Genomic DNA, 16,929 nt, shown 5'->3' on the forward strand with positions numbered 1-16,929 from the left:
CTCAAATTGCTTCAGCACAACATACAAATCAAATCAAATGCGCATACCTTTAAGGACAGCTGTGTTGAAAAATTTCTCCGAGCTGGCATCAGAAACCTGGAAAAAGAAAAACTGACATTTTATTATCTAACAAATTAATAAAACAAATAAAGGCAAACATTACCTGAGGGCGTGCAAACATTACTACACGGTTAGTTAGTATTCAAATTCATACATTTACATGAAAAAAGCTTCTTTTTTTTTTAAACATTGCATTCAAGCAAACAAAGAAAGTGTCCCAACCTTGCCGTGCCACAATTATGTCAATCATTAGATACAAACGTCAACAAAATCCAGTCCTCCAATGACGTCGCCTTCAAACTGCACTATTTTGTTACCCACTTGGTGGCGCTGTTGGTCCGCCACTCAACAGCACCGACAGCATCTTCTCAGTTCAAATACAATATTCGGGTAGAAAAGAATAAAAGAAAGCATAGCTTAAACGTCGGAGTCGAAAATTTTAATGTGCTTTTTTTCTCTCACCCCCGATGTAAAAGATTATTATAATTTTAAGCGTCTGCTGGATTTGGTCAAGGAGAAGCAGAACAACACCCGATTAAAAGCTGCACATGTGGAGAACATCGCCACATACACCCACTTCAATAAAAAAGAAAAAATATATATAAACACAATTTAAAAAAAAAAACATGAAACGACATCATTGTTATGTCGACAGTGGAGAATTTCGATGAATTGTTTTCAGGAATGCGCAGTTGGTAATATGCGCGTCTTCGATGAGTTAGACATTAAATAACTAAAAATGAATGCTAGATATTAAATACATTTGCCAGATCAGATCACAATTGTTAAATGACAGCATATAACTGTCAATATCTTAAAAAGACAATAATGCACCACCACACAAATGAAGCGTGTAATAATAATAATAATAATAATAAGCGAGCAGCGTACCTTGAACGTGCCAATGGAAAACAAAACACTTTTGCCAAATGTGACCTCGTTTCACATTCTGCGTTTTGTTTTTTTAAATTGTATAATCCACACAAGCGGCGACGAAGTCTATTCCGTTCGCGTCGAGGGCAGCCATGCGGGGGAATAAGCGAAAGGTGATGAAGAAGAAGAAGAAGAAGAAGAAGAAGAAGGATTCCAAAAAAAAGCCGTTCAGCGACTGCGCCTTTTGGACAAAGGGAACCATGTGTCGCGTTGCCGTCAGCTTCTTTCTACAGCTGCACGACGAGAGGGACAAACAAGATCCCTTTTTAGTCGAGCATTGTGTGTTGTTTTCCCTCCTCCTCACTTTTATATTCTCCAGAATATCCAAAAAGAACGGGATCCGGGGAAGGTTTGTGCGACCAGAGAAGCAATCCGACCAGGAAAAAAGAAAAAAAAAAGAAAAGAGGAGCTCAAAACAGTGAGCTGCGATTCACCAGCCAAGGCGGCTTCTTTTTCTCGCTTTGCGGTTGGGGTGTCTGTCGCGGATTCCGTAGTCGCGGCGCACGCCTTCTCTCCTAAAAGCCGACCCAAAAGCAAGCACACAAACTCTCATTCATCCGGCGACTGGCTGGCCGAGAGCTCGCTTGCTTGCTTGCTTGCTTGCTCGCTCGCTCGCTGCTGGTTGGTGTTGCATTCACGGCCGCTCGGGTCCACCCACTTCCTGATCTACAGCAAGCAAAACTAGGGCTGGGTATGAGGGCTACACAATATATCGAAAAAATATCGATATCGCGATATTGGCCCTTGGAATATGCATATCGCAAAGGCATGCAATAAGTTTTATATGGAATTTTATGCTTTTCATATGAATTTGATCAGTCAGATGCTAACTAAAATGTGCATCGCCATCCAATAGTTGAAATTATCAAGACAAAATTGCAATTAATTAACTAAGATTACATTAAGGTTGCTTATTTTGCCGCATGAAAAATGTTTTTCTTTCATTAGATAATAAAAAGGTAATTTCTTTAGGTACATGTTAAATATCGCAATAATATCGATATCGCTATGTTCAGCAAGTATATCGCATATCGCATGTTTTTCCAATATCGTGCAGCCCTACTGGGTATTGCTGCCAACCGCACGATACGATACGTATCACGATACGATACGTATTGCGATACATGTGTATCCCACGTAAGACACATTTTATTTCGTTTTTTAAAACAAAATATAGGAAAAGTGGTACATTGAGACACGTGCCATGTTAACTCTTTGAGCGCCAAAAACGTTTTATGACAATTAGTAAAATCACGATGTATGCCGCCATAAGCGTTAAATGACGTCAACTACGTTTTTTTTTTTTTTTTTTTTAAATCAATGGGCAGTGCTGCCTGGTCAATGGGTTGTGGAATCAAAAACACTAACTATGGCCAGGAGATGGCAGATTTATATCTCTTTTCAATGGACTGCAGGTGTATGTAATTACAACGAAACATGACGAAATCTGATGAAAATTGATGAAATAGAACGTTTTCAAGGATGACAGAAATGATCATATTGTCATATATTATTTTTATTTTTTTTTGATAAAGTGTGGCAGTAAAAGAGTTAAGTAGAAGTAAATAAATATTGATATTCTTCCTCTGCTTTCATTTATCTTAGCAAGACACAGTGTCCAATCACTGGTGAGCTATTTTTGCATTAATTGAAGGCAATTAACTTCAAAGACGCTGCTGGTTTTTATTTTTTTTAGGTACAATGCAAGCTGCAAAGGCAAACGTTAACCGCCTATTTAAAGTTAACGAGCAATATCGATTCTGACGGCTGCGTATCGATACGTGTATCGTAATGAGGCCCGCAACGATATATTGCCGTATCGATTTTTTGAGCACACCCCTAAGCAAAACACATCACCTTTTGCGTAAAATGGCGCGCAAAAAAAGGGGGGTAGAAAAAGAAAAAAACAAAACAAAACACGACTATAGAGACAGAAGAGCACGGCTTTGACTGCGAGGAAGACGGTTGAGCAAGAAGAAAACGGGGAGGGGAGAGCCAGACAGAAAGATCTGCTTTCTTCCACTGTCGACTGCGTGAGATGATGTCAGACACTAATGAATTCCCCAGAAGGGTGCCGCTTGCTACCACGAGGGGAAGAAAAACAAAATAGCTCCTTCGTGAGCAAGCGTGCACCTCTTTGCAGCCCGCGGGCCGCGTCTTCCACTTGGATCAACTCCCACTACGCAGGCCTGAAGGGAGGTCAACTGTTAATATGAAAAGCACTTAAGGTCGGTCGTTGAGTCTTCGAATGTGAGCTTTGAGCGCTCTGTGCCCACCCTGACACGGCTTATCCTATAACCTCACGAGCTGCTACTTAACGCAACTACGGAGTCTATAATTATGTGATAACTTTATAGAACCTTAGAGGGATTAAAAAAATAAATAAAATATATATATATATATATATATATCCCAGTTTATTTGCTCGGGGTCAACTTGGGAACGGAGCCATGCCGGAGGTTGTAGAGCTCAGCAGTTGGCCATAAAGGGCCCACTTTAGCTGTGTTTCCACCAAGCAGTGCAGTTTGACTCAGTTTGCTATGAAGGTTCTAGTCTCTACTTCCCAACCTGTTTTTTTTTTTTTTTAAATTAAAGGCCCGGTCTAATGTTTTCACTCAGAATGAGGCGCTTTTTAAATACAGGATTTAAACAAACAAACAAACTACTTCTCAATTTACAGCTATGGGCTTCTCTTAATGTCTGGTGGTGATTTGTTTCCTAAACACCCCACAATTGCCTACAATTAACTAAACGTGTAGAATATGCCAAGAAGCCAACGTACTAGGAGAAAACCTGCGTAACATGCAAACTCCCCACACGAAGTCTGGATTTAAACCAAGAACCGCTCGAACCGCAAAGCACAAGTGTAAACTAATAGTACACCATTCCAATCAGACTTATACCAGCAAAAATATGACCTGATAAACGTGTTTGTATTGAGATTCACATCAAAAAAAAAAAAAAAAAAAAAAAGTCGGACGCATGAAGTGGCCTTGGTCAAGAAAGGTAAGCTGTTTTTTTTTTTTTTCGTGTCGCGTGCCAACTCAAGTGCCCTCCATCTTCCCAAGTGCGTGGAGTAACAAAATTGCTACTTTCAAAAATAAACATTAGATTGAGAGTGTATTCAAAACTGTGTTACTGATTTATGGATAATCAGTCAGCAATAATACGTTTCCATGTTCAACGGTAAATAAAAGACAATATATTCATGTCACTCACCCCACTAATAAAGCAGTCAGTTTCCCCCTCACTTCAAAAGTGCGGTTCGGTCCTCCTTCGCCATTTTTGTTTACCTCTGCTTGTGTGTTTCCGGTGCGTTACCAGATGCACGGACTAATATACAACACGCGCATAAACGTGTGCATGTATACGCACACTGTGGCATTTTAGCCGTGCAGAATAACATGAAAATGTCATGGCAAAAATCAATGTATTCGAGTTAGGCTCGTTTAGCGTATGGCAACGTAAGATGGCCGCCGCGCACGCAAATAGCTCCAGACCAAGATTCCGGACCAAATATTCGGGTTACGGTCGTGTAACCCCACCCCCCGCCCATTCCAGTTTTGTCACATGACCGTCTCTGTTTAAACACGTCATCTTTACGTAAGCAGTAATGACACTTTTCCTTGTTAAAATCTCCAACAAAGGCTGGACATTCCGGCGTAAGCCTCTTAATTGTGCAAACCCTTGCACCAATAGCTTTGTCTAATGAGTATTAACCCACTGGCAGGGAGGTCAATGAATGCACAATAGAGTCACACTGCAAAGTCTTTCCCCGCCAACTCAGCTCGAGCAGCAACAGCGCATAAAGCAGACTTTAGCTCATAACTGCGACGCTATTCCATCCCTTGCTAACGCAAAATGAGGGCACGTTGGCTGGAAAGTGGCCTTCTGAACATGAAGTCATGGGAAATGGGCTTAACGCAGCCCAGCCAACCAAATCCTGAAAACAGTGGAGGCAACACATTTGTCTAAAATTGGAGTCAGATGCTCAAGCTTTAGTGTATGGATATGCACTCTCATGTGGCTGTTTGTGAATGACACAGCACAAAGAATGTTAATTACCATCCAGAGGCAGGAAGGTTTGGCCTCACGTGGCTAGCTGAAGTCCAGCGATTTGGTTTAGGACCTCGGAAGAACATCTACCTCTGTTCATGACATCACCATGCTTTGTGTACTTGTACATCGCGTTTCAGATACGTAATCGTGAAGTCACCTTTTCCTTGCAACGGATCTTTTAGCTCAACAACATGGTAGCTCATCATGCAAAAATCAAATCATTCCATCAAAACGGAGTTATTCATGTAGTTAGTTTCTACTTAGAATGGAAAAACAAAAATGAGGGATGTCCCGATCCGATCACGTGGTTACTGTCTCGATCAGAATCGGACTTTGATCAGGACTCGGATAAATATATGAGGTTATTTTGCTAACTTTAAAAAAAAAAATTAAATCTAGAGTTGCGCGGTGGCACAGAGATGTCATTTTTCCACGCAGCTTAGCGTGCAGCATGGCGTCACTTTGCTACAGTGACACTATTAACTCATTTACTCCCAATAACGTATAAATACGTTTTTTAATGTTCTAAGTGTCCCAAAGACGTATTTATACGTTTTTTTAAATTTTTTTATGCTAGAGCATACAGAAGGCTTTGATGCAGCCTCTCAACTGCAAAGAACGGTTGCAGAAATGGTTGTTATTACACAAACGGCCAGCAGGTGGCAGCAGAGCAAAGGAGATCAACCAGGGCCATGTAGAAAAAAAGCTCAATTACTTACAATTTTGAATAGATTTGTGAAAACTGATGAAACTTAGCTCTCTTCTAATGCTAATTTCTGCAAAACGGTAACAGATAGAGACATACTTTCTTTTCCTGATGAAAGAAGAGACTTTAATCTTTCTTTTGATAGGTTCCATGCTTTTATAGCAATAGAACACAATATTCTGTGGGCCTTGCAAAATCAGTCAAAAAAACAGCCGGGAGCGAACGGGACTGCGAAATGTGAAAATGGCTGCGAGTGAACGAGTTAATGCCGCCGACCGGTGGTGGCGAAACAAGGAAATTGCGCAGAGGTATTTGGAAGCAGATGATAAAAAATATCACCAAGAATCGCGATTTGGCCCCAAGCACATAGTCTCCAAATATGCTATTTACATAACTTCAACAGCCATAAAAAGTTCACCGGTCCAGCAGCAGCAGCAGCAGCGGCTATGAATGAGCTGCTGTTCTTTATTTGAAACGCTTATAAGATTTGAGTGCAACCACCAGTCCGTGATTACAGCCACACTGCCAAACAATCAGCGTTCAGATTCCCAACTACACGTTATTTTTTTTAATTCCAATGAAATTCTGAGATGAGATCAGCACATGACGCATTCTCGGCTTCCTTCCTTTGGAAACACGTCTTGATATATTCAACGTGTCTCACTTATTGTCTGGTCACAAGCCATCTGTCATCAGCTTCTTGACATTTTCCCATATTTTATTCCTTTTTGGATGGTGAAAACAGCGGCTTGTTCACTCGCTCGCATTAACAATCGAGGTTCAGTTTTACAGGAACTCTGTCCTAGATTACAATCCCAGGGGAAAGCTTTATGAGCTTTTCTGCCATTACATCAAATGCACCCTCGTTTGAAATATTACTGATAAGTGTAACATGAGTGCGCGGCGCTGCACATAATCTTGTATGTAAAAGCTCTTATTTCATTTGCCTCCTGATTCCGGGCTCGTTGCAGTGCCCCTTTTAAAACAGACGCCAACCCTTTGTATCACATTTTATTGAGCAACACGATAGTTTCTTAACCAAGTGAATGTCCGCGCTCGTATTATCCTACACTGTATTATCGCCAAAATTTGTACAGTCACTCCTAACAACTCTTAAATGGAAACATTGGCACAGATGGTAGCGCTACGACGACACCACAAATTCAAGATGTCACATGAAAGCGGGGTGCTAACACATAAAGACTTCAAAATATTTAGCCGTTTCTTAATTTGCGTTTTTGTCCATTTTTACGTCCTTGTGAACAGTTGCGGCCCAAATACTGTTGCAACTGAAAGTATGAATAGACGAAGAATGCACGGATCACCCGGATGTTGTTCTTGCTAGCTAGCTTAAACCAAAGATGCATCGGTTTGACACTAGCTTGGCTAGGAAATATCCCAAGATGTATTTTGTGCTGCCGTCGCGGAAATACGTCAGAGTTGGTGGGAAGTTAACAAGTAAACGGTTGTTCCAATTTACAAAGACACTCACATTCTTGGGCAGAACGTTCTTGAGTACGCTCTTAGGAAGACCGGACTTGGTTTTACTCTGCATTATTCATGAGGAGCGGCCATTTTGCATTTTCCCTCGCAGATCAAATGGTGTATTCATAACCTACGTAACTGTGATACATATGCACTAAAATACCCGAAGAATCTACAATTACAGACTTTAGAAATTTTATTCATATATTACTTGACATGGTGTAATAGTGGCTAATTTTTGGGCGGCTCTGAATCATGCTGGGCCAACAGCCACTTTGGCTTTCGTTAGAATGGCAACTAATGGGCTGGATCTTACTGGCACGTTCCCGCTCCTGTTTAGCGATCTCGTTTTATAGGACGCGCTTTGAGTGTTTCACTTCTAGCGTTAGTGTGGTACAACAGAATTTTAATTGAATGTACGTGGTATACGGACACATTGCCAACCACAAACACTCGCATTGAGTTGACGTTTCTGAGAAATCAAGTAAGTATGTAAAGCAACTAATGGGTAACTAATGGGTAGCTAACACAGCTAACCTGTGAGTTCCGCAGAACTCTATGCAAAGTCACTACTAGTTAATTTGGCTAATATCCAAAACCTAAATATTTGCATTCACATGCAAACCTACGTACTCATACTCATAATGGTTTCCTATCAATGCTGAATGTCGTATGATTTCTTTCAAAATAATTTTTTACAGTCATTTTATCCAGCCTTATCTTGCAAAGCCTGCGCGAGGTTGTCAACGACAACTGGCTCTAATCTCTACTCCCTCCCGACAAGCAGCACTGACAGGCCCTTTCTTCCCAATTCCTCAGACACACAGCCAGACATAAATTAATCTGTCACTCACTGCTATTATTAATGTGAGGAGGACACACGGCTGTGCAAGCAAACACGCACACTCTCGTACACAAAGAGGCGAGTACGTCCAGCCTTCAGAACCAAACTGGGACACCGAGGTATGCCAAAAGTAGAAGAAAAAACAAAACAAAACAAAAAAAACCCTGCAGGAAAAGCTGACGTCTTGTTTATTTCAACTGTCTCAATCAAATATTCTGAAATGTACAAACTGACTTGTGCTCTAGCATTAATCCCGACTTAACTGTCTATGCATTTCCTCAATTTCTTTAAGCAGTGTTTATCACCCAGAATTCTGTAAGCATTCCGCTAATGGCTGAAAGTGTGTCTAATTCAACGGTTATTCTGCTAAAAGCCTACCCTTTGTGCGTGTATCGAGAGGGAGAGAGAAAAAAAAAGATACGAGCCTCACGTCACGTGTCAGCCAGGGGAGTAAGTGGGAAAGTATTTCTTCCGCTTGTTAAAAGCCTTTCGAGACGGCGTTATCTGCTTATCTGTCCGTGGGCTCTGAAAGCAAGCCAGTGCTGTTGGGGGGTTCAAGATAAATAGCCTGATCAATGGCCGACATTATCTGGATCTGGTAGGCAATAATCAGATCCGGTTGACATTGTGGGGCGCAAGAAAGAAGCTCGGCTGTCAGCAAAAAAAAACAAACCGACTTCACTGACCATCAGCGTAATGTCGCTGCCGTGGGGACTCGCTTTGGAAAAACAACGTCGACAAGAAAATTGGTTTAACCTTCCCTTCCGCAAAGGCTTTTGCCCCTTATCCCGTGCGCACCGCCCCCGCGCATTCTGTCTGGTCGCAAGAGAAATGGGAGATCCTTTTGCCTAAATTACAGACGTTGTTGCGGAATGCAGGCAACGGGCCGGGATGTCGTCGATAATTTCAGACCAGTCAGTCATTTACTCCCCTTTCGACTCGCCTCAAAACACACAGCATCGTGCATAGCAGACAGGATTTTCACATCATTCCCCCTTAATCATAGCCTTCCAAATCGAAGGCAATATTATTTTAAAGGGCAAATCTCCTTCTTTATGCCTGTAAGACACGTGTTTCCAAGGCTACAATTCAGTTTGGATTTTCACGGTACGAATTGCAAATCCATAATCTGGCCAGCAATTATAATACAGGCCGTGGAAGCGGGATAGTGATAGAATATGACAGTACAACAAGAACGACAGTTTGTAATCTGAAAAATTATTAAATGCCTTAAACAACGCTGAAAAGCACAAATGGGTGTAATGGGACAATCCTTTGTAATAACATGATCTAGAAACAAGAATCCAAACATCTTTTGATTCCTCGCTCCCTTTTTTTTTGCTTTCAATTCTGTTACGACATGGAAGTGTCGATTCTCTGTCAACCAACTAACATGCAGCAGTGTGTCGAGCTCTATCCGAAACTAACAGCCTTTACCTGGACTACAGGGCCTGGCAGTCCAATAAAAAGGGGTCTAAAATGTGGGATGGTAAAGGTCCAGAGACTTTGGGTCCCTTTGGGTCCCATTTCCCTAAGGAATTGCCAAGAAAACTTGGTGGAAACGGCCCTCGAGTGAGAAAACCCCACTCCAATGTTTCCTGGCATAACTGCAGATAAAATCAAACCTGCAACCTGTAAAAAGTGAATCCGATTGGACTGGACAGTTCTTCCCACCGTCTTAAGGCCTAGATACACCAATCCGACGTCAGCCAAACGTTGCCGACACCTACCCCCTGTAGCGTCGGCCCAGCCGTTGGTACGTCGCATAGAAAAATGAGGTAAATACACCGGCACCGACCCCGACAATTACTAAAGGCAACCGGAAGCCTCTTTACAGGGGCGGGATATAAAAACGTAAACGCAAACGTAAATGCACACCGGTTACTTTTTCTCTCACGATGTCCTCCCATGTGAATGAAACCCTCCGGCTTTTGCAACAGTATCGTATATCAAAGTAAATCCTACCTGCTTTATCCAGTCGCGTCCCCATCTCATGCCATAGTTTGGCTTTCAAACCTTTTAACGGCAATATCATACAATGCCGATCTCTCTTGAACCAAAGCGACAAAGTCATCTTCGCAATCATCTGTCCAGACAGACATTGTACGTTCAAATCTTCGATGATGATGATGATTATTATTACTTATTTTCTTTACAAAATTTTGCTAGGCTTTGTGTAATATAGTATAATGTTGATGTTTCTGAATTGTAAGTGCTGCCATCATGAATACAATAACCGCAGCTGCCTGAGGCACGGTAAGGTGAACAGCCATTTATAACTGTTTTGGCTTTTAAAAATAGAGCTGGTGTCCAAAGGCAACTCCTGCAGTCATTTGTAACGTTACCCTTTCGAGTCGCTCAAACGTGGTGTGGCCAGCAAGCGTAAAATCTGATAACACACAATTCATTTGGTAATTTACTGAAGCACAATTACTTTTCCAATAAATTTCTAGGCTTCTTCAGTGTAATCGTCTCCTATAGCACCATTTCATTTCAGTTACAAAAAAATAAGTATAAACCCCTTTACACCTGACCTCAAGAAAGGAACATTCCGAAGTGCATGAAAACCACCAAAGCTCTTTATTTTTTTCCTTCTCTAATCTGCATGTTGTTCTATCTGTGGGGACCCAGCACACATTTTAGCACTGTTCAAAAACTGTTGCGAACCCCCACCAACGGCCCCATGGGGCCTCGTTTTAATACCAACTAAGAGCAACTGTGCTGGCAGGGATATTATTTTCCCTTATTTTTTTTCTTTCTCTCTCAGTGGAGCAAGGGAGCGAGAGGACAAGAGGAGCCAGCGTGATAAAGGACCAGGAACCGGAGGAGTAGAGAGTTAAGAAGAAAACAACACAAGGGGAGACGGAGGAGTGTGAGACAGGACAGACAATCCACCCAAAGCGAGAGGCAGCGAGGAAGAGAAAACCATGCTGTGTCTTTTAAAAAGGAATGACTACAGGAAAGTACTGAGGAAATCACCACTGAGACCTTCTATTAAAAGCTGTCTGACCCTCTACAGACCCCCCTGAGCAACACCCAGCTGGAGCAGTGCGGGCGACGGGATTAGGCCTTCTGAATCGCTCTGTCAAGACCATTCTGTCGGGCATCAGAAGAGACAGCCCCTGTCATCCCACGGCACCCCCCGCCCTAACACTCCACTCACACTTGCCTCTCGCTACGCTCAACAGATCCAGAGTGGGGCCTCATGATAGTCCCTCCAGGGGGACGCAAGATGGGCCATGGACATCGAAAGCCAGCAGGGAGGTCTACGCCCAACCCTCACCCAATCTTCCCGCTTTTCTTTTTTTGTACAACCTCTTTATATCGCATCAGACCCCTGCTGGTCATTGAGGGGTATCTAATTGTATTTTGCAGGGCTGGAGCAAGATAATGTCCGCCTTATGCCGACCGTAAACACCCTGGGAGGGCTGACAGATACATTATGATCAAGATAAGTGTGGGGAAACATCTCAAATTTGCTGACCAGCACAATGTTTTTTCTTCATTTCTTTTATTGTTTCTGAAAGCCAAGATGTTGCACTTTGGAATGACCTTATGATTGTTTCATGCTTTTTATCTGTTTGATCTACAGAATAAAACGTCCGAGTGAGTGGTCGTCCAAGACTGGCGATTCCATACTTTTTTGCTTCTATTTTTTTTTTTTTAAAGATTTTAAAATTGTCGGACGATTTCCAAACTGTGAGAGAAAAACATCCCGGGAGTAACAGATTTGAACGAGCTGAGTTAAGTCATGAATGTGACGGTGAAGTCTCGCAAAACCCTCCCGAGATTAAATGTGACTTCCGAGTCAACAAACGTGCAGGACCAGACGCGATACTTCCTGGTTTGTTTTCAGCTGAAAAATCGGCATGAAAAGAAAAGGCGTTCGGTAGAGTAGTGGAAAAAAAAAGGGCTCTGGGGGCGATCGAGGCGTCGCTTGCCCTCGGTGCTGGCGCCGCGGGTTCGCTTCCCAACCGGAGAGCAATCAAATCAAATTAAATGAAAAAAAAAAAAGGAGTGTAAATAGCAAAAGCGCGGACTTTCTGCTGTGTCATGACTGTTTTGATTTTGGATTTCCCTACTGGCTTCCTCACCGGCTCGCTTTCTGATTGGCTGCACGTTACCGTCAACCGGCTGTGCAAAGACGGGCCATAACAATCCAACATGTTGAATATCCCCGATTTCAAGGTCAGAGGTCCTTCCGAGGGCCGATATTGGGATGAGCTGCGTTTGGCGTCAATGCACAAGATTATCGTTTGCGCGTCCTTACGATTGTTGGGGCTAAAATCGGGCCAATTCTCCTGCCGTGTGAACCGGGCCTAAGCTGAAAGCTACATTTTCTGTGATGTGCATCTGTATGTGTTTGAACATTATGGCTGGAGAAGCATCCGTGTTGTGCATGTATGCGACGTTTTTAATGTGTCAAAGGAGGGGTTTGGTTGGTGCTGGATTTCACTTTGATGGATTGGATGTACTGGTTTCAATGGATCTCTCACTGCCTCATCGATCCTTCCCTCCTTCCTCTCTTTAGTTTTTCCTCTGGTCTCTTGAGATCTCGTTAATTTGTTGGAATTTAGAGGCTTCTGGGGTTGGCGTAAGACTTTGATTTTGTAACCATGGGGAAGGCAGGAAGTGTTTGGTCGGTGCTGGATTTCACTTTGATTTATCTTTCTTTTCTCTTTATCTTTTCTGACCTTTTCTCTGGTCTCCTGACCATTTGAACCTCACGACTCTGGCGAGACTCTGAAGTACCTGGTTAAGGTGAAGGGTAATGGGATTTTTCTATGGTTTTAGGTGAATTAATGAGTATAAATTTATACATATTTGCACGCACACACACACACACACACACAAAAAGAGCAATGATGATAAGACCTTGAATCGGTAAGACTAGCGAATGAACAATTCTGAGCTCTTAGAAAAAAATAAAAAATAAAAAAAATGTGTCAAAGTGCACCGAGTTCTTACTTGAATATCTTTTCCTGGCCTAACTTTCACCCCCCTCACTTCTGCTGCTCATCTCTCCCTGTCTGCAACACGAGAACACAGGAGACCAGTTCTACAACGGCGAAAACCGTTTTCCGAGTGTACATCTGGAGACGGGAAAGATTATCTGCGAACTCCCTCGTTTTTTCCCCCCGGTGACAGTAAAGCGAGCCGACGATTTGTGACCTACATGTGAAGCTGGTTGTAGGCCAGAGACTCGGTCCACGACTGGACTGCAGGGGGTCTGTGTGTTGACAAGCGTGAGAGGCCTCATCTGCTTTGAAGCCCCGTACATTTAAATATTTCATGATTGCCTCCACTCCAGACCCTTTTATCTGATTTGCACTCTGGCTTGTGGCTGTCTTTCATTTATAGCGCCGCACGAGGAGTTAGTTGTCTATCTAACGTCCCCATCAACCAGGCACATCTGAACCAGCGCATCCCCGTACCCCGGCCCCCGTTGGCGCACAGCATATCTGTAAGACGATCTCATTAAACGCTCGTAACAATTACAACAATTACAGATAAGCCTAAGCGTGTCAAAGCCCAACATGATGTTTACAATGATTAGCATGCAGCGTTATCAAGCAGGGATGGTAATCAGCAATTGCGCCTGATGCTTCGCAAGATCACTGATCTCTTTATCTGTCACAATCGATAACAGGCCATCTGAAGAACAAACCTGCGCAAAGTTTGTCACGTTTTGGCAGCAGCTCACACGGTCGAGCTTCAGTAAAGCTTTGATTGGAGTGCAATATCACAAAATAGAACATCAAAACGTGCTACTCTCTTAAATATGATCAAGCTATCCAAGGAAGCACAAAGAAAGATTTTGAGGTTTAGGACCCCATTAAGACATTCATTGCCAGACCAGAAGAAAATATCATTTGACGTCTTTTTCCGTCAATGGCAGTGAATGAGTTAACTCATTCACTCCCAGGACATTTTCGCTGTTTTACTGGATTTTGACTGATTTTGCAAGGCCCATCGCATATTGTGTCCTATTGCTATAAAAACATGGAACCTACCAAAAGAAAGATTAAAGTCTCTTCTTTCATCAGGAAAAAAAAAGTGTATTTCTAGCTGTTTCCATTTTGCATCAATTAGCATTAGAACATGGCTAAGTTTCATCATTATTCACAAATCTGTTTAAAATAGTGGGAAAAAGAGCTTTTTGATCTCTTATACTCTGCTGCCATCTGCTGGCCGTTTTTGTAATAACTACCATTGCTTCAAGCATTCTCTTCAGTTCAGAGGTTGCATCAAAGCCAAAACGTATAATTACATCTTTGGGAACATGCTAATATTTAAAATAGAACGTATTTATACGTTTTGGGGAGTAAATGAGTTAAGGGCACATTTACACTGGGCAAGTTCTATGGTACCGGGCTTTACCCTCATCCTTTCTTCCTCCCCCAGTCCCCAAAAGCAATACTACTTCACACTACAAATTGCATTTTCCAGCTTGTGTTTTTTTTTTATTGTTCAGTTTATTGCTATCACTCAAGTCAGCAGTTATTAATAACTGATGGGGCCATGATTGAGTTGACTATGGAGTACGTCAACGGGACATAATTAGTAAGATTTTCAGGCAAATAATTGTGGATACATCAGACATAAAAAGTGATGAGACGACATTACACAATAAGTGTTGGAACGATGAAACGATGATTTTTTTTAATTTTATTTTATTTTATTTTTTTTAACTCACTTCTTGCCTGTCCTACAACGTCCATTACTACTACAGGCAAATTGTAAATTGTAAATTATTAATTATTATGTAAATTGGGCAATGTCATTATTTAGCAACTTCTAGCTACTTTTAGGACTCACAATAGCCACTTTCCTTCCAGCTTTTTTTTTTTTTTTTTGCAGCAGCAGAGAGGCAAGATTAAAGTTCTCTGGTCGTTTGGAAGATGAAATGCCAACAGGTGAAATTTGAATTGATGACGAAGTGTAGCAAAGTCAGCTCATCACGTCATAACAATCCTGCTACTCAGTTAAATGGCGAAGAGAACAGTTACACGATATTCACTGACATAACCTTTCTCTTTACAGAAAACTGATTTTTTTTTAAAAAAAGATAGTTTTCCAGTGTGAAATAAGAACAGCTGAGTTCAACACCAACTCCTCCAACCACGCTCGGGCCAGGGACGTCCTCTTCAGCACAGATTAGCGCACTAGTCAAACCAACCAAGACTTTAGCGATCAAGCATTTGCAAGCACAATCGTGAGAGCGCCCGGGCCGGGCCACTCTTGTTATACAAAAGTCGACTGGTCGTGCTCCTCGTCGTGAAGAGGAGCTTCGAGTGGAACTAGTAGATTTCCACACGGGTGCACGCTGGCACGGAAACACGTTATAAAAAGGTGGATGCGAGCCTGGCGACCGAGACATAAGGCCCTGCTTGTCCGCTTGCAATAGAGATGCCTTTGAGAGCAGATGACATCTGCCTGCAGGACACATTCCACCACAAACTCTCAACCACCATCACACTCTCTGGGTCCTAAATGTGCACAGTGTTGGCTGACTGACAGCGGCACATTCACCAAGGGCCTCATTGAGTGGACGCGGAGTCCAAGGGTACACATTATGTGCACGTTCTGTCTCTCTCTCTCCCTGTATAGTATGTATATGTAATGTCTACATTATAGTAGACCAGGGGTGTCCAAACTTTTTCATTTGAGGGCCACATACAGAAAATCAGAAGGACGCAAGGGCCACATAATGTTGTGAAGAGAAATTGTGTTTAGTCCTAAAAATTGTACAAATAATATATTTGTGCTTTTGCATATGTAGAAAAATGCTACAGTTTTTATTAGTTTTCAGGGTGGTTCTGTAGTTCTTTAAGAAATGCTTAGTTTTAGTTTAGTTAGTTCCAGTATTAATTTTTATTTATTTTTTTTAATGTGTATTACTTGTCCGCAATATTTAAAAAAAACAGCATGGGAGCAACGTCATCTTTTGGTGCTTTTCCATTGGCTGCTGCTAGATGACGTCACTTCTGTGTGACATACTTTCAAACGTCATTATTCCAGTTGATATCAAAATAAATCTACTAAAAATCACATTTAAAATCATCCCCAAAGGCGCGTGCATTAAATTAATTACCAAAGACTAAAACGAAGGACATATTTGCTATAATTATAGTTTTAGTTAGTTTTGTAAACATAAAATGTAGATTCAGTTAGTTTTCGTTTTTAAAAGAGCATTTTCGTTTTTATTTTATTTCAGTAACAATATTGTTTTTTGAATTTTATTTTTTTTTAAATTTTTTATTAGTTTTAGTGAACTAAAATAACCTTTAATGTCACCTGTTTTTTGATATCCTCCCTTCTTACTTTGACCATCTCCAAACATTTTTGTTTTGTTTATTTTATAAATAATGAAAAATGGCTGGCAAATGGCCCCCGGGCAGTAGTTTGGACACCACTGTAGTAGATCATGACTGCACAAGTGGTGACATGATATCAACCAAGTGAAACGTGCAGAGGTCAACATTGACATAATTACATTTTGACGTACACTCTTGATCTACCTGCTAATTCATATACTGAACACCACGATGCTTTTAATGTTCATAGATAACTATTTTCCGCATCAAGACACCATCATACCAATTTTTTTTTTTTTTAAAGTCCCACTTGAATGGCAGCGGTTCAGTTTGCAGCATGGCATAAGCGGGGAACCGCACGAGGCCGCCGAGTGAACGACCAATGATAAGCTCGGCTCACCCTGTACTGTGTTTACCAACACGAGGCTTCAACGAGATGATCTAGGACACCCACACACATAAGCTTGTAAGAGGATTTGTCCTGGTAAACAGGGGCAGGCTGTGTTGCTCATCCGGAGAGAATG

The 16,929-nt window shown here is 41.8% G+C and overlaps 1 protein-coding gene across 15 annotated transcripts in view; it reads right to left on the reverse strand.

The window, feature by feature from the left end:
- auts2a (activator of transcription and developmental regulator AUTS2 a) overlaps nt 1-16,929 on the reverse strand; it is a 298,303-nt gene that overhangs the window by 34,961 nt on the left and 246,413 nt on the right. For 14 of the 15 annotated variants that reach the window (XM_077504573.1, XM_077504581.1, XM_077504580.1 and 11 more), the window contains one exon: nt 48-96. In XM_077504573.1, coding sequence (XP_077360699.1) covers nt 48-96 — 49 coding nt within the window. Of the gene's footprint in view, nt 1-47; nt 97-163; nt 266-16,929 lie in introns of those variants that run through there. The other variant, XM_077504585.1, reaches the window with a different exon arrangement.

The sequence above is a fragment of the Festucalex cinctus genome, chromosome 18 (assembly GCF_051991245.1).
Source record: "Festucalex cinctus isolate MCC-2025b chromosome 18, RoL_Fcin_1.0, whole genome shotgun sequence".
Lineage (NCBI taxonomy): Eukaryota > Metazoa > Chordata > Actinopteri > Syngnathiformes > Syngnathidae > Festucalex > Festucalex cinctus.